This window comes from Salmo salar, chromosome ssa07 (genome assembly GCF_905237065.1).
Source record: "Salmo salar chromosome ssa07, Ssal_v3.1, whole genome shotgun sequence".
NCBI lineage: Eukaryota > Metazoa > Chordata > Actinopteri > Salmoniformes > Salmonidae > Salmo > Salmo salar.
The window spans coordinates 42564631-42582709 of NC_059448.1; the positions used below are offsets into that span (position 1 = coordinate 42564631).

The 18079-nt window shown below is 44.9% G+C and overlaps 1 protein-coding gene across 2 annotated transcripts in view; it reads right to left on the reverse strand.

The window, feature by feature from the left end:
- The window catches only part of LOC106609300 (potassium voltage-gated channel subfamily D member 2), a 163121-nt gene extending 146853 nt beyond the window's left edge, over nt 1-16268 (reverse strand). For both annotated transcript variants that reach the window (XM_014207965.2, XM_014207964.2), the window contains exons 1-2: nt 14134-16268; nt 12594-13794 (exon numbers count right to left, since the gene is read on the reverse strand). In XM_014207965.2, the coding sequence (XP_014063440.1) occupies nt 12594-13705 (1112 nt within the window). In that variant the 5' untranslated portion in view covers nt 13706-13794; nt 14134-16268. The remainder of the gene's footprint in view (nt 1-12593; nt 13795-14133) is intronic.
- Nucleotides 16269-18079: the final 1811 nt, after the last annotated feature.

The following is an 18079-nucleotide window of genomic DNA, read 5'->3' on the forward strand; positions in this document are numbered from 1 at the left end:
AGAGGTATAGAAGGAGTATGAGCACGAGCCAACCTTCGAGGTAGACAATGTGATGATAGACAAAGAACGGTGGTGTGTATTCATGGATGCCAAGGGAAGCCAGGTTTCCCCCCCAAAAAAACTGACCAGGAAACAAATAAAAAAACATACCAAATAATGTATCTTTCGTCTCTCTGTGTTTCATAATGTTTCTTCAATTCGGAAGAGGCTGAATGTACCTCACATGAGAAAGCATACGTGTGAGCAAAACAGCACCTCTCTGTATCTGTAGACCATCTATATGATGCTGTCTGGTGAAAAAGAGTATGACATTGTTGCCGCCCATAGCATTGAATGCAAGGGAAGTCAGCGAGCATTTGGCCTCCATTTTAAAAAAAAAGTGTAAAATAATAGCCAATCAGCGCTGAGCTAAACTGAGTGAGCTCAACTGTGAATGGTCCTGGTGCACCAAAAATAAAGTGTCAAGGGAAGCCAGTTTGTCACAGTTGTCATAATGAGAGGACCAAAACGCAGCAGGGACATGTGTACTCATCTTCTTTTATTAAGGAAAGAAGGAAAAAACAAAATAAACACGTACACCAAAAGAAACACACCGACGAATAAACAGTCCTGTAAGGCCATAAGCCATACATGGAACAATCTCCCACAAACACTAAACCAAACACATACCCATATATAGGACTCTCAATCAGAGGCAACGAGAAAACACCTGCCTCCAATTGAGAGTCCAACCCCAATTAACAAAACATAGAAATACAAAAGACTAGACAGAACATAGAAATACACTAACATAGAACAGTACCCAAAAACCCGGAAATAATAAATCAAACACCCTACTAAATAAATCACCACCCCGAACCACATAAACAAAATACCCTCTGCCACGTCCTGACCAAACTACAATAACAAATAACCCTTATACTGGTCAGGACGTGACACAGTTTGGATTTGGCTTCACACCAATCACATCACATCAAAAGCAAAAAGACAGAAACAACTTGAATTGTTGCATCTCGTTATGTTGTTGTCCTCCGGTGGCTAGCTAGCTAGCAGAAATGGCCCTTTTCCTAAATTAGCCATGGATGGAAATAGGGTTCAGGTTTTAGGTTTTACTTAATTCTTCGTACTGGCCAATGATTATAACGGCAATTCTAATCAAACAATAAATTCATACATTTTTGTGCCCCTGGCCTGAGAGTATGGAAGTTCAATATGCAGCTAGATATAGAAGGCTGTTAACTAGCTGGCCGTTAACTAGAATCATAGACCGTTAACTAGCTGGCTCATCGTTGCCCGATAAAGGAAGTTAGGCTAGTGAGCAAGCATTTTAGCCAGGTAGCCTAGGATAACAAAAACTAAAAGCGTGTACTGTATGACAGAATCATAGACTGTTTAGGCAACATGAAAGAGAGGAGGATGGCATGTTTTTCTACTTGCACGAACTCAGGCAGGCACACACAGAGACACAGAGAGACAGAGAGAGAGAGAGAGAGAGAGAGAGAGAGAGAGAGAGAGAGAGAGAGAGAGAGAGAGAGAGAGAGAGAGAGAGAGAGAGAGAGAGAGAAATCAGGACCATGGACAGCCACATCATATTTAGCTTACATTGATTGGACTAAATTGTTTTTGTTATCTTTTAGTTGTCACAGGTCTTCCCGGTGGCTCAGTTGGTAGAGCATGGTGTTTGCAATGCCAGCATGGTGTGTGCAACGCCAGGGTTGTGGGTTCGATTCCCACGGGGGGCCAGTACAAAAAAATTAAAATTAAATGCATGAATTAAAATGTATGCATTCACTACTGTAAGTCACCCTGGATAAGAGTGTCTGCTAAATGACTGAAATGTAAATGTATTAGACTAAGCAGAGGTGATTTGTTGAAATGGTGATGGAATAGTGGAGGCAGCTCCTGTTTTCTTTGTGAGTTGCGGTAACTCTCCGTGGTTCTGAATCAGTAGTTGTTTAGTAGCCCGAATATGTAAGAGACATTAACTTGCTGGACCATGCTGTAGGTTATGTAACTGATTGTTACATGCAATATGCTTTGTGGACTTCACCGGACAGATGTTGCTCTCCAGTTTTGTGATGAAACGAACGTGTGGTTGAATTTATTCTGCCACTGTGTCTTCTTATTGTCTCGGCCTTAGGCCTGTATACCACTGTGTCAAGGCATATGAAGTAACAGGTTCTAGAGAAAACAACGCCATTATCACAACACATAGGTTGTAAAATGTTTTTTTTAATTTTTTTCCTAGCTTGGCTTCCCTAGTGATTTTACCCACGCGCCGCTACTGAGCGAGAGTGAGAGAAAGAGAGAACGACAAAGAGCGGAAGAGAGAGAAAGGGACAAAGAAAATAGAAAATAAGGTGTATCTTTGACCCCAAGCACACGTTTCACTCTCCGCTGGTTTGTACTTTCATTTATAGTGCTTGTTATGTGTTTGTGAGGGCGTGCGTGCGTGCGCGTACGTGCACGCATATATTTGTGTGTATTTGTGAGTGCCTGTATGTGTTTCACTTGACATGCACCATTTGCAAGGCGTTCTACCCCCCCGTTCCACTCCATTTGAGCAGACATTCTGAGAACAACAACATGTCCAGTTAGGCTCTGGCTCTAAATGCACCTTGACAGCAAAAAGGGAATAAGCTAAGGCTCGTTCTCCTCATAGCAAAACAGCCAACACATGATAGCCTAGCCATACACAAATGAAAACAAGGTTGTACAGTAACACAGCTCAGTAGAGGACTATTGACTCTCTGCCTGTCTCCTGTCCATCTCCTACAGCGTGTCTGGGCCACAGAGCCCACCTGTCACCGTCTGTCGCTCTCTGTTTATATTAAGACATAATCAATGGAAGAAGACAAGAGGCCTGGATAAGTGACTGGTTGAAAGGCTGTTTAGTGGAATTCATTAACATACTGTAAGGTACAGTGCATTAGGAAGCAACATCGTGCCTATCTCAATTACTGTCTATGAGTGTAAAAGCTATCGATCACGTGACGACGTTCATTCCTATGTGAATACTCAATAGCGCATCGGGGCCAAATGAAGTCGGTTAAGGTGGTGTTTATGCAAGAGGTGTGTGAAAATACACCAGTTTTAAGGTGTTAGCTAGGTCAATAGCTAGCTTTTTCAGAGAAGCAAACGAAGCTAGCTGTGTTTATGGACGTAACGTAATACAGGAAGTATTGCCAAACTGTATATGCCAATCTGTCAATCAATCTCTTTCCTAAAAACAAACTGTAAATCACCCTCTCCCTGCCACTGAAATCTCCATCCCTCTCTCCCAAAACAACTCTTTATTTCTCCAACTCTTTGTTTCTCTACTCACTTCCCCAAAACAGCAAAATGTTAGCCGTTACCATTTATGATATTATGTCATTGAGATAATTTCCTCATTATACACAACCACCATTATGACACCACCTGACCAACCGTCCAACAGCGCCAAAGCCCGGGCCAAGCTCCATCGGTAAAGGCTGCAGCCTTCCTCAGCAATGTTCTCTACTGTTCTCTCCTCCTCTCTGGGATGAGAAGCCATCCTTTCTACTCCAGCGCGTCTCTAGGTGGCTTCATTAAAGATCCTATCTAAAAGAATCACTTAACCGCCCTATACAAGAGTGTGTGTGTGTGTGTGTGTGTGTGTGTGTGTGTGTGTGTGTGTGTGTGTGTGTGTGTGTGTGTGTGTGTGTGTGTGTGTGTGTGTGTGTGTGTGTGTGTGTGTGTGAGTTAGATCCTAACCCATGCAGCATAACGAATTAATTAAATTAGGCCCATCCTAATCCACTGTTAATAGCATATATAAGCCACCCAGAGAAAGAAGAGAGAGAGGGATGGGGCGTAGAGAGATGGACGACACTGAGCAAGACACCCCAAAGGTAGAGTGAAAAACACCAAGTTTCAAGTTGCATTTGTCGTATGTACGGGATACGCATGTTATACATCATCCAATGAAATGCTTACTTGCAGGTTCCTTCTCGACAACACAACAACAATAAGAAATGTCAAAGATAAGAATACGAACATAAAGTAAATGACAGTAGAATAGAATAAAGATTTTGGCATAAGTATAATACAGGTAGGCACAATTTATAGTACAATATTTCCACGTGTATTGGAGAAGGGGCGGATGGGGGGGAACTGTATAAATGTAGCAATATAATAAGAGTCTGGTAGCAGCAGTTGTGATGTGTGCTAAGGTGCGTAGAATTAGAGCAGTCCACTTCAAGTGTTCAGCAGTCTGATGGCTTGTAGATAGAAACTGTCTCTGAGCCTGTTGGTATCAGACCTCGTGCTTCGATAGCGTCTGCCTGACGGTAAGAGAGAGAACAGCTCCTGGCTGGGGTGAGTGGGGTCCTTGACGATTACCAGGTTTTCTGTTTACATATTACTCATGTAAGTGCAAAACCTAACAAAACTCAATGTTCAGTGAACACTAAACACTTAAAGCTGTTGTACGGGTGTGATTTGCAACAGGCGTGGATGCTATGAGAGGAAATCGATGCCTTTAACACCGATTGTAGCTGCCAACTCAATTTCAAATATGAATCAGAGACAGCACTCACTTGTCTTTGATCGATTCACGTTCTTGCTGGGCTCTGAAATTGCCTCGTTGGACTGGACCTCTCTACATAATTGTCATCACTAACACCGCCACAAAGTCATAATTGTGGCTAAACCCTACCCATTTCTACAATTTCTAACCCTAACCCTAACCTTAACCAAACTGCTAACCTTATGCCTAACCCTAACCTTAAATTAAGACCGAAAAGAGATGTTAGCATGGTTATTGTCTGGCCCTGAATGCCGAACACCAGCCAATCAGAGAAGACAGTGGTAACAACACAACCACCTCTTAACCCAGTTGGCCTGCTCACCTGAAATCTGCTTCCTCTCTCTGTTCCTCTCTGCCGCCCGCCGCGCTGTAACTCGTGCCTGACATCTGAGTGTACTGTATGATTTGATCTGTTTATTAATTCACTTCCTGGATATTAAAAGCATTCTGATGCGGACATGGAGGGGGGGGTGAGGAGCATGGGGGAGAGATGGAGACAAAGGGAGTAATAGAGAGGGGGAGAGAGGAAGAGAGGAAAAAAGAGGGAGAGAGAGAGAGACGGGAAAGAGAGGGTGGAGGGACAGAGAGAAGGAGAGAGGGGGAGAGAAATACAGAGAGGGATGAAGAGGGAGAGAGAGAGATACATTGATGAATAAACATGTACAGCTACAGAGTTCTGTTCACCCAGAGATGAGGGTCAGTGTGTGTTCCACTGTAGTAGGTAGGTGGACTGTATCACCTGTATAGACAGGGGACTATGCCACGACATGTCAGGTAGTTACAGGAAGTCAAGTAGTTATGCGTGTTGACATACATACTGTGCACACAGCAGAACATCTCTACATCACACACACACACGCAAGAATGCAGACACAATGACATAAACATGACTGACGCACGGTACACACACAGTACACACACGACAAACGTATGCACACTCATGCGCTAATAACGATTGTTTAAATGAGAAAATGGTAAGAAATAAAATAGTGTGAATCATTTATATTTCAAAACCCCCAGTAGGAATGGAAGAAGCAGTCATTATCAGATCCAGGTAAGGAGCATATATTATTTGTTTTTTTCGATTTCAATTATATTCCGTTGTTGTACTGTAGAAATCATTATTAGATGAATGGACAAATCATTAAACACATACACATAAAAGCTAGCTCAAACAGTCTTTATACACTAAAGAAAGGGGGAAAAAAACCTTTCCCAAAAGTAATTGCAGTTTTTTAAATCGATAGATGTCTGAGCACATGCTGCACTGGAATCCAATTTCAAATCCTTAAATCTTTATTTAAACAAACAGCTGGAGAACAAAGTAGTGAAGAATCTAATTGTAATACCCTTCACTCCGGGAACCCTCTATAAATTGATATATGATATGATATGTAATATAATATGATATATGATATAGGATATAACATGCATCAATGATATGGATAGAGTAAGAAAGATGTCTGTGCGTGTTTGACTCCATATAGGAATGAGAGTAGGATTCAACATGACACAGGGACATTAGTCCTAGTGTTACCACAGAGCATTACCATAATTATGTCATTGCAACAATAGTCAAAAGTAAATCATCCTCATCTTCCAATTGCAGTCCACTCCGTTCGGGTACGTGGTCAACTGAACTGTCGCCTCTCCTGTCGTAGTTCAGCCTCTAATTGTCATAGTCCCATGCTGTGACATGGTTGGTCACATGGCGAGAGCGTGTGGCACGTGATGAGCAGAACTGCACATTTGGGCCACCATCTGTGACATAATTGGGCATCTACTCCGTCACGTGACTTTGATAGAATCTGACCATTTCTGACTGATGTTTTCGAAACACTCATTTAGTTAATTCATCTGATTTCTTAGATGAAACACGCACATCCCCGACAACATCTAGCATGGGTTAATCGGAAGTCTTTGTACACCGCCTGCTGGTTTGCTTTCTCAATCTAGCTCAGTAACCTTGTTTCCCAGGTCTAAACCAGTCACCAACCAACCAGCCGTTCAGAGACAACAATCATGAAAACCAGCAGACACTGAAGCCCTCCAGGCCTAAAGTCAACCAGCCCTATATTAAAGGGAAATGTCATTAGAGTCAACCAGCACTATATTAAAGGGAAATGTCATTAGAGTCGACCAGCACTATATTAAAGGGAAATGTCATTAGAGTCAACCAGCACTATATTAAAGGGAAATGTCATTAGAGTCAACCAGCACTATATTAAAGGGAAATGTCACTAGAGTCAACCAGCACTATATTAAAGAGAAATGTCATTAGAGTCAACCAGCACTATATTAAAGGGAAATGTCACTAGAGTCAACCAGCACTATATTAAAGGGAAATGTCACTAGAACCAATCAGCCCTATATTAAAGGGAAATGTCATTAGAGTCAACCAGCACTATATTAAAGGGAAATGTCATTAGAGTCAACCAGCACTATATTAAAGGGAAATATCACTAAAGTCAACCAGCCCTATATTAAAGGGAAATGTCATTAGAGTCAACCAGCACTATATTAAAGGGAAATGTCACTAGAGTCAAACAGCCCTAGAGTCAACCAGCCCTACTGTCACGCCCTGACCTTAGAGATCCTTTAAATTCTCTATTTGGTAGGTCAGGGTGTGACTAGGGTGGGAAATCTATGTTTATATTTCTTTGTTGAGCGAGTATGGTTCCCAATCAGAGGCAGCTGTCTATCGTTGTCTCTGATTGGGGATCATACTTAGGCAGCCCTTTTTCCCACCTTCAGTTGTGGGATCTTGTCTTTTGTGTTGCATGTGTTTGCACTCCTAGCTTTACGTTCGTTGTTTTGTTTTTTGGTGGTACATTTAAAATTAAAGAAAATGTACGCCTACCACGCTGCACCTTGGTCTTCATTGAACGACGGATGTAACACCTACAGTATACTGAAGGGAAATATCAACATTTTTCAACTTCATATTCATCATCTCCAGCACCACCCCAACATCAACATATGTGAAAATGGCACGTTTTCTTGTAAAAAAAAGATTGAGGAAGATAAGTGTTTCCAATGACATCATCAACCAATTACTAGACTATTAGCAGGCAAAGCCTACTCAGAATTGGTCAAAATCACATAACACAGATGATGTGATTGGAAAGACTTATCTTCCTCTATATGTTTTACTACAAAACATAAACGCTCCATTTTCACATATGTTGAAGCTGGAGTGGTGCGGGAGATGATGAAGATGAACAATTTTGAAGTTTTCCTTTAACCCTTTAAGCTCTGTTTTCCAGCTGACCACACCAGTTAGTGAGTAACTGGCTCCTCCCAGTGTATGCCTCCTCCCAGGCAGCATACACTGATCCAAAGTCAGCCAGTAATGAGTGCAGCCTGAGTCCGGCTCCATATTGGGCTCGAGACATACAGACCTAGGATCAGTTAGTAAGGGATGTAACCTGAGGCAGTGTCCCTACCAGGCTCCAGATATACTAATGAGAGCCCTGATCATGCCTGTAACCCTTTTGTGACCCCAACAGACTTGACCTCTAACCCCTGCCCCTCCCCATGTGAATACTGAGTTCCTATGAGCTGTAATCCTGACTAGACCCTGGAGACAAATCCTATTCTATATAACCTCCTATTAGAATGAGTCTATGGCCTTGAGTAACATCACGCATAGCCAACCTATACAATGTGTGTAACACCTTCGGCAAGTAACAAACGGTTGTCCATTGAAGCTACAACTCCTCATGGGGCTAGGCATCCCTTGCAGTGAACTGCACAGATCAGAGGGTCCACATTGAGCCCTTGATTAAGGGACAAAGGTGTCTCATTTAGTGAGTCTGCTGACTTCCCTCTCTCTCTCTGTCATTGCCTGTCTTTCACTCTTCCTCTCTCCTCTGTCAGTCTATTAGTGTCTCTCCCTCTCTCCACTCATTCTCGCCTCAGCATCTCCAGTAGCGACAGCTGCTTCAGTAATGGATGCCGTTTGACAGTGAATAAGCCAATTAGAATGGCAGTGATTTAATTGGCCCCGGACAATTTCACTAAATCCACAAACGAGTCAATTAGTGGGACCGTGAGGGGCCGGGGGGGGGCATGGGACCAGATGCAGGACAAGGGGGTTAAGCTGTGACACTGATTCAAGTTATTCAAGTGTTAGACATTCTAGAACCACCGCGGTTATTATTTGACTTTGCACTTGGCTGGTCGTCTAAGAATATTTGAAAATTTGATTAATTCAAGTTGTTCACCTCCCAATCTTTGATACACACAGACAAAGGCAGAGACAGACACACACACACACACACACACACACACACACACACACACACACACACACACACACACACACACACACACACACACACACACACACACACACACACACACACACACACACACACACTGTCACGCCCTGACCTGAGAGAGACGTTTTATTTCCTCTATTTTGGTTAGGTCAGGGTGTGATGTGGGGTGGGCAATCTATGTCATGTATTTCTTTGTGTTTGGCCGAGTATGGTTCCTAATCAGGGGCAGCTGTCTATCGTTGTCTCTGATTGGGAATCATACTTAGGCAGCCTTTTCCCCACCTGTATTTGTGGGTAATTATTATTTTCTGTGTGTGTTTTGTGTGCGCCACAGTTGCGTCACTTTCGATTCTGTTTACCTGGTTTTTGTTTTGTTCAGTTTCACTTCAATAAAAGAATGTGGAATTACCGGCATGCTGTGTCTTGGTTATTTTACGATAGGGAATTTGAAGATAGCGAACGTGACACACACTGCCTCTCTTCCCGGTCCGGGGATAGCCAAACCGCGAGAGTCCTGGCCGTACTAACTGGATCACAGGCTGGAAGGAGAATTGGCTGAAATTAGGCCGTAATTCAGTGGACACGCAACTGGATTTGTCTCTGGCTGCGTGTCTGCCTAGGTACAGCATGGACACGCAGTGTACACAGTACAATATGAACCCCTGGGCAACTGCAGCACAGGAGCCAGACGTTATACAGCATGATACTGCAGGTTAGAGACATGCTGGGGATTTGAGAGAGCTAGCAACAGTAAGAGGCTTAGGTATACTTAAGCAATAAGGCCTGAGTGGGTGTGGTGTATGGCCAATATACCACGGCTAAGGGCTGTTCTTACACACGACGCAACGCGGAGTGCCTGGATACAACCCTTAGCAGTTGTGTATTGGCCATATATCACAAACCCCTGAGGTGCCTTACTGCTATTATAAACTGGTTAACAACGTAATAAGAAAAGTACAAATAAATGTTTTGTCATACCTGTGGTATACAGTCTGATATACCATGGCTGTCAGCCAATCAGAATTAAGGGCTCGAACCACCAAGTTTATAATGGTGAATTTGGTGCAGCCAGTGATACTGCTAGAGTATATGGGTGCATTGAGCAATGTGGAGTGCTGCAGTGGGCTCATAAAAGACAGCAGTGAGAGAAAACTCATACTGCTCTCTGCTATGCCTTCTTATCTCTCTCTCGCTCTCTCTTGTCTCTCTCTCTCTCTCTCTCTGTCTTGCCACCTTTATCTCACTCCCTCTCTCTTTGCCCTTTCTCCAAATTTCCCTATGACCTTATCCTTCTCTTTTTCTATATTTTTCTCTTTCCCTCCCTCCTCTCTCTTTCACCTGCTTCACTGAGCACACCCTCCCCTCCCCTGCTCCCTGCAGTTCCCAGCCACAGATCCATCCCTGTCTCTGGTCCCCTGGCAAGGTAATGAGACATTAAAGAACGATAGCCTACGTCCGCTTAAGAGCTATGTCCTTGCTCAATCTACCAAAACACTCCTCGCATGCACGTACAAGCACACACACGCACACACGCACACAGACACACACATTTGAGAGAATTGTAAGGATTTTTACAGACATGAGAATCGGACATGTATTTCTTTTAGATAATACGGTCCAGGGCATTTTATCATACACTCGATTCATCCAATGACTTTGTGTGAGGCACTAGACCAATGCAATACAATAGAAACAGATGACTGGGCGTTCATACTCTCAAACAAAGGCTAATGCAGCTGTGTAGTCACCACCTGTCAAGCCCTGAGCACAGTAAACACAGACTGGCCTCAGATACTGCCATCGCCCACACCAGCGCACAGACACACACACTGGCACTGCAGCCAGAAACACACAACACACAGTAACCAGCTGATTGACACATCGGCAAAACAAAGAGGTGAGGCTTCTATTATGAGCAAACAGAATGGTTTCTGGTTGGGGATGAGAGCTTGGCTGTGTATCAGTGAGGTTAGTGCGTGCATGTGTGCGTGTGTGCGCGTGTGTGTGTGTGTGTGTGTGTGTGTGTGTGTGTGTGTGTGTGTGTGTGTGTGTGTGTGTGTGTGTGTGTGTGTGTGTGTGTGTGTGTGTGTGTGTGTGTGTGTGTGTGTGTGTGTGTGTGTGTGTGTCTGTGTGTGTGTGTGTGTGTCTGTGTGTGAGAGAGAGAAGGTGAGAGAAGGTTGCTTTTCTTCACTGAGTTTCTTTGTCTTAGGCCTAGTTCATTAACAGAAAGGCCAAGACACTCACACACACACAGAAAGAACAAGCCACTCCTACTGCGTCAGCCATTAGCTCAGTGGTGAGTGTGAACCAGTAATTGCATTTTGTTATTGATATCATCCAATCTGACTACACAAATTACACACAAAGAGGTGTGGCAATCTATTCCTCTACCTCTTTCTCTTAGCCACTATTTTCTCTCCATCCCTTCCCTTCTACACATGCAATTAGAGAATAAAGTAATCAGAACACAACAGGCCTTCCAATCAAATTCATTGAGAGACTCATATAGACAAACTGTCAGCCAGTAGGCTCAATAATGAACAAAACAAACCAATCAAATAGAGAAATACCAGCTCTTGACCTATGAGTAATTGAGCTTTGTGAAATCCATCATGTTAACTATGACGCTGCCACTCCACGTTTGTGTTCATGAGCCGAATGGACTTCAACCGCGCTGTGATCAAAACGTCAGACGTGGGTTTTAGCGCTCCATTTGATTACCACTTTAGAGGCTGATTCACACCCGTGAACTGTTGGCAAGGAAAGGAACGGCAATGCAAGAGCACGCAATACTGAAGAGAGCCGCAGCGCTTCGTTTCAGCACCATGGAGAGCGCACAGTACTGCACTATGCTTGCTGCTCCGCTTCAGCACCGCGGAGAGCGCAATGCAACTGCTATGCTTGCGGCTCTGATTCCCCACAGCGCGCCACTCACTTTTTCAACACCATGGAGAGCGCACAATAGGCTACTACTGCACAGCGCAGGTGGGAGAAACCGGCAAAGGCATCAATGAACCGTAGCCCCAGGACTCATATGAATGAATGGGTGTACACATTAACAGCAACACGGTGACATAATATGCCTCTTGCACAGGTTAGACTGCAGCTCTGCAGCCACTTTTCAAACTGAGTATGGCTAAATTGAATCAACTGTAAGCTAAATAAGAGAGGAGCAACCAGAAGAGAATATAAGACTACTGTGCGTGTGTGTGTGTGTGTGTGTGTGTGTGTGTGTGTGTGTGTGTGTGTGTGTGTGTGTGTGTGTGTGTGTGTGTGTGTTTGTGTGGGGGGGCAGAGAGCGAGAGAGATATGCTGTGTGAGAGAAATCTATTGCAGTATATTCTGATTTAAATTGTAACTCTTGTCATTGATCTATCTCTCTGCTCCTCCCATGTTTTCTATTTATAGCTCTCTTCATTTGACTGTGTTGAAGAGGTGTGAATCTTAATGATGAGAACTGCTGCAGTGGTTAGGATATGATGACATCACAGGCCTACAGCTTGGCCTCTGAGGCCTTTGAATGTGAATGCTGTGTGAATGCCCTGAACCGTTCATTTGAGGGTGCTTCATGTAAATGAAGGATTTAGGCAGGCCTCTGAGACATTTACCCAACTTTCCATTCACACTGCAGCTGCATAGAGAGAACATACTCAAAGGAGAGAACAACAGCAAACATATGCTGCTGATTTAGGGTCGAAAACACACCTCCTGAGCATTTGATCACACATCTGCACTGTATGGTAAACTGGATCGGCACCTACCCCAGAGTTGTCATGGTGACGATGGTGTACCAGAAGGCTGCTGGGATGCTGGTGAACTTGCTGGCTGAGGAGCCCTTCTCGGCATAGAACATGACAGTGGCGAAGATGATGATGGCCATGGTGAGGGAGAAGAGCAGGAAGCCCAGCTCCGAGGCGCAGCTCTTCAGCGTGTAGCCCAGGATGCGCAGTCCCGCAGAGTGGCGGGAGAATTTGAAAATCCTGAAAACCCGGAAGACCCTCAGGGTGACGAAGGCCCCGCTGACGTCCTCGTTGTCCGTCATGACCAGGCCGATGTAGTAGGGCATAATGGCCACCACATCGATGACGCTCATCACGCTCTTGATGAAGTTCCAGCGACTGGGCGCCGCCATTAGACGCAACAGGTACTCCACGGTGAAGATCATGACGCAGGCCGTATCCAGACAGAAAAATGCCAAGGCGTACCGCTCCCCGCACGACACCTGTTTGACCCGATTTGGCAAAGTCCCGCACGGGACCGTCTCCACCACGTTGGCCATCACGGAAACAGCAATGAAGAAGCCGGTGACGTAATAAAACACCAGGGCCATGGTGCTCGTGTGGGGGTTCTCGAAGGCCCGCCACATGGTTTCTCGGAATGTCATATCCGGCGGGACCATATCGTTCTGGTTCTCGCTGTCCTCGTCATCCTGGATCCTCTCCTGGTTCTCCCGCCGCCGGTCCTTGTACTCTTCATAGCAGCAGTCCCCTATGATCTCCGGTATGATCCCAAAGAAGGCCAGCTCCTCATCGTAGGCCGAGATGCACTCCTGGCGCGGGTAGTGCAGCTTCCCAGTACGATAGAAGTTCAGAATGTGTCTGAAAATATCCGGATCACGGTCGAAAAAGTATTCGTTTGTCTCCTCGTGGAAGAAGAATTCCCGCTCCGTGCTGCCCAGTAATGTGTCCGGGTACCGCTCCAATGTATTCCGCCACGTCTGGAACTTCTGACCGCTGACATTGAGCAAGATGAGCCCGTCCTGTTTTCGCCGGTTGTCAGGTGGGGGCGTCGGCATGGGCGCACTGGCTACCGGCATCCATCCTATAGCAGCCGCCCGGGCGAATGGTAACCACGCCGCCACTCCCGCTGCCATGGTGACCCACTGTATGCGACCCGGTCCCGGTGAAGAGCTCTCGACGCTCCGGTGGGCGATCACAGAACCACAGCGCGGCGAGAGGACATCTGGAGAGGCAGGAAAACAACCCAAGCATTAGCCTAATCATAGGGCTACACTTGAACAAATCATGCATGGCTGAAATGAATATATCGTCCACTTGCTGTTCATTTGGTTTCCTTCTGAAACTCAATAAATAATCACATCTAAATGCATTGCACAGACATGTCCCATGTATACCCCTACTGTCGTCGATAGTGAATGTAAAGCGTGAGAGCGAGCAGTCAATGTTTCTATTATCAGTGACTCCACCGAACCAATATTTAGCAGTATAACATACATGATTCAACGGCAATAGTCTGGAAATTGAAAGCACATACAACAAACTAATAATGTAGCCTACTCACCTCTGCGTAAAAGCGACTGGTTTGACAAATAAAGCTTTCCGTTCTATTTCTAATATAAAACAATCCTCTCTGCACACAAAAGTATGCAGAATATTCTCCCCTTGGCAAAGGGGTGGAAACGAACCAGCAACAAGTTCAAAACGGGAGTAATTCCGTGCTCCAAACACCGGGAAAGACTTGGATCCAGTTGTACAAGAACATTCTCGAGCTCTTTATCTAGCCAAACAACACCCTGAAGATCAGCTCGGGCCTCCGGCGTCTTTATCCCTCCTAGAGCTCGAGCTCTTCAAGAAAAGCGCGACTGTGATCCACTTCGGAGACCAATGACTGTATGGGCCGAGTCCACACCTACAACTGTGCTCTGTGTTCGCAGCTGAATCGCGAAAGGACATAAAATCATACACACACACACACACACTGACACACACGCGCTCACCACAGACACACACAAATAAACAATTGTGCCACCACCATATCCACAAGCTGCCGCTCCAGCTCAAAATGTCACCAGCGGAGGCAACCGTTGAATAATTATATAATAACCACTAGCGAGAGAAGGGGAATCAATAACCGAATTCGCGGAATCGTTTAAGGAGAGCAACAAATGGGAGTGTGGAAGTTGTTGGCTCGGCTGCTTCTCCTCTCCGCCACTCTCACTGCTGTGCAGCAGCGCGGAAGACCCAAGTTCATCCCTCCAGTTCGCTGGGGGCGTGTCACGCGCTCCGGGCATCCTTTAACTTCTGTGTAATCAAATGGAGCACTCCTCCTTGATGCCTTGCGGATACCCCGTCATGCACGACCGTGTCATCATTAACCAAATATCTTTCTGAAACGGACACCGTACAGGCGGTCAGTCCCGGAGGCAGTGTGAAATTATACCACACCGTACTGGCAGAGTAGTATCACATCAAAGCAATAGCCTGCAGTACGTTGTGCATAAAATGAGCTTGGACTGAAAGTGTATTTGCGGTGGTTGCTAATACAGGCCGTTGTTGCAGCCTCCTTGTCTCTGGGTCACTGTCACTGACGCTCAGCCGGAGCACCGCTAGACGGAGACAGTTTTCAGGTGAGAGGGGAGCCCACGGAGCCGAGGGCGGAGTGGAGCTCACCGCAGTCGGGTCATCTGTTCTCCCCTCAGCTCTCAGCAGATGTCCTCGGAGACTTTATAGACGTCATCAACGTGATGGATGTATGTCATTGTCTAGCGCAGTGAGCATTGACCCCCCACCCGACAGCACTCATCCCTGGAGAAGCCACTCAAACTCCCGAGGAGAATCTGTAAGGCGGCATGTAGCCTAGCGATGTGCCCTTGAGCAAGGCACTTAACCATACTTTGCTCCAGGGGTGCAGTACTACTATGGTTGACCCTGTAAAACAACACATGATGTATGTGACAGTAAAACCGTCTCTTTAGTCCACTGGGGCCCTTTAAGGTCAGGCAGGCCACTCCATAGTAATCTTTCATTACTATAATAAGCCCGTCTGTGTTGAAGTAATTGACACAAATGAGTTATGCTTCAACCCTGGGATACATATTATTATTCCATAAAGACCTACATGTATATTGCTCATCACCGACTCCACGGGCGGCCCCCTCGTTGAAAGGGAAACATGGACATCATTGGACCAAAGGAGGGCACGCAGTGGGTGATATCGCGTGCCATGCATTCCAAGGTTGGAATCATGTTGGCACTTGCATAATAAAATGGGCACACAGGTTTGACCTGAACCCGATAGTGAAATAACTGAATGTATTGCCATCCTCGATGCAGCGCATGCACACTAAAATGACTTGGTGATACTGACATGGCATTGCTCATTCATTTCCTGTTTTCAGTCGTGCAGAGCGGGTATTTGGTTCTGTTGGTAATAGGGTCATAGACAAAACATCCACATCAAATTAAAAAACTATATTTATCAAATAACATGGAAAACATGCTATCATCCAGATATGTGGTGCTTACCAGTATTGCCTTAGACCTACTCTCACTACTTACCGCTACCCTCAATGCAACTGTAACTTAAGCCTCTGAAAACGAAAATGGCGACAGTCACCCAAATACAGTGGCGTGTATTCATGGATGCCAAGAAAAGCAAAAAAAAATAAAAAAAAAGAATAAGTAAATTTAAAAAAAAATGTATATTTCGTCTCTCTGTGTTTCATAATTTTCCTTCAGTTCGCAAGAGGCTGAACGTATCTCACACGAGAAAGCATCCGAGTGAGCGAAACAGCGCCCCTATGTCTCTCTACGTGTAGGCCATCTATCTGATGCTGTCTGGTCTAAACGGGTATGACGTTGTTGCCGCCCGTACTGTAGCATGGAATGCAAAGGAAGTCAGCGAGCATTTGGCCTCCCTTTATAAAAAAAAGTATAATAAATTTGCCAATCAGCATTGAGCTAAACTGAGCGAGCTCAACTGTGAATGGTCCTGGCGCACCCAAAAAAGTGTAATGGGAAGCCAGCTTGGATTTTGGCGTTAGTCCTGTCAAATCCCATTGAGAGCCACGTCATTGACAGAAACAACTTAAATTGTTGCATCTCGTTGTGTTGCTGTCCTCTGGTGGCTAGCTAGCTAGCTAAAATTGTCCCCAGATGGAGATAGGGATGTGGACTTGTGGTTTTACTTAATTCTCTGTACTGGCCAATGATTATAATGGTGATTCTGATCGAACCATTAATTCATACATTGTGCCTCTGGCCTGAGAGGATGGAAGTTCAATATGTAGCTAGATGCAGAAGGCTAATGTTAACTATCTAACATTGCCCATTAATGGAAGTTAGGCTAGTGAACAATAATTTTTGCCAGATAGCCTAGGACAACCAAAAATAAAAGTGTGCACTGTATTTACAGAGTGATAGACCATTTCATCAACATGAAAGAGAGGAGGATGGCATTGTCATTTCTTTACAAGTAGGGTGAGTCAACATGTTTTTCTACTTGATGAACGTTCACACACGCACGCACGCACGCACGCACGCACGCACGCACACACACACACACACACACACACACACACACACACACACACACACACACACACACACACACACACACACACACACACACACACACACACACACACACACACACACACACACACACAGAGAGAAGTCAGAACCATGGACAGCCACATCCTATTTACAATACATTGATTGAACTAAATCGTTTTTGGTATCTTTTAGTTGTCACTGTATTAGACTGGTTGAAATGGTGCTGGAATAGTGGAGGCAGCTCCTGTTTTCTTTGTGAGTTGCGTTATCTCTCTGTGGTTCTAAATCAATAGTTGTTAAGTTGTCCGAAAATGTTGGAAAGATTAACTTGCTTGACTATGCAGTAGGTCTGTCTGTTACATGCAATGAGCTTTGTGGACTTCACCGGACAGAGGTTGCTATCCGGTTTTTTGATGAAACAAAGGTGTGGTTGAATTTGTTCTGCCACTGTGTCTTATTGTCTCGGCCTTTAGGCATATGAAGTAATAGGTTATAGAGCAAACAACGCAATTATCACAACACATAGGTTGTAAAATTATAAAAAAAAAAAAAAATTTTGGGGGGGGGGGCTTGCCTACCCCAGTGATTTTACCCACGCAACACTATTGCCAAAATGCTCCCCACACCACGCTGGACTGAGGCTCTCTCGCACCCCCTTTGCCAAGCTTACTTAGCTCGCCAGCCAGAACCCCTCTGGTTCTACAAAACGGTATGTGTCTCACGTTTTGAAAATATATGAGAGAGAGAGAGAGAGAGAGAGAGAGAGAGAGAAATTATTTAGTAGCCCTGGCTGTGCAGATATTGTGCTAAGTGGAATCCAAATGGACCTTGGAGAGCACAACAAATGTATTTGGCTACTGCAAAAGCCACAGAAGGACAGTGGGATAGGCAAGCCTCTAACTCCCTGTTTAATAGGCTACGTTTCTCACAGCCCAACAATGATACAGACCTAA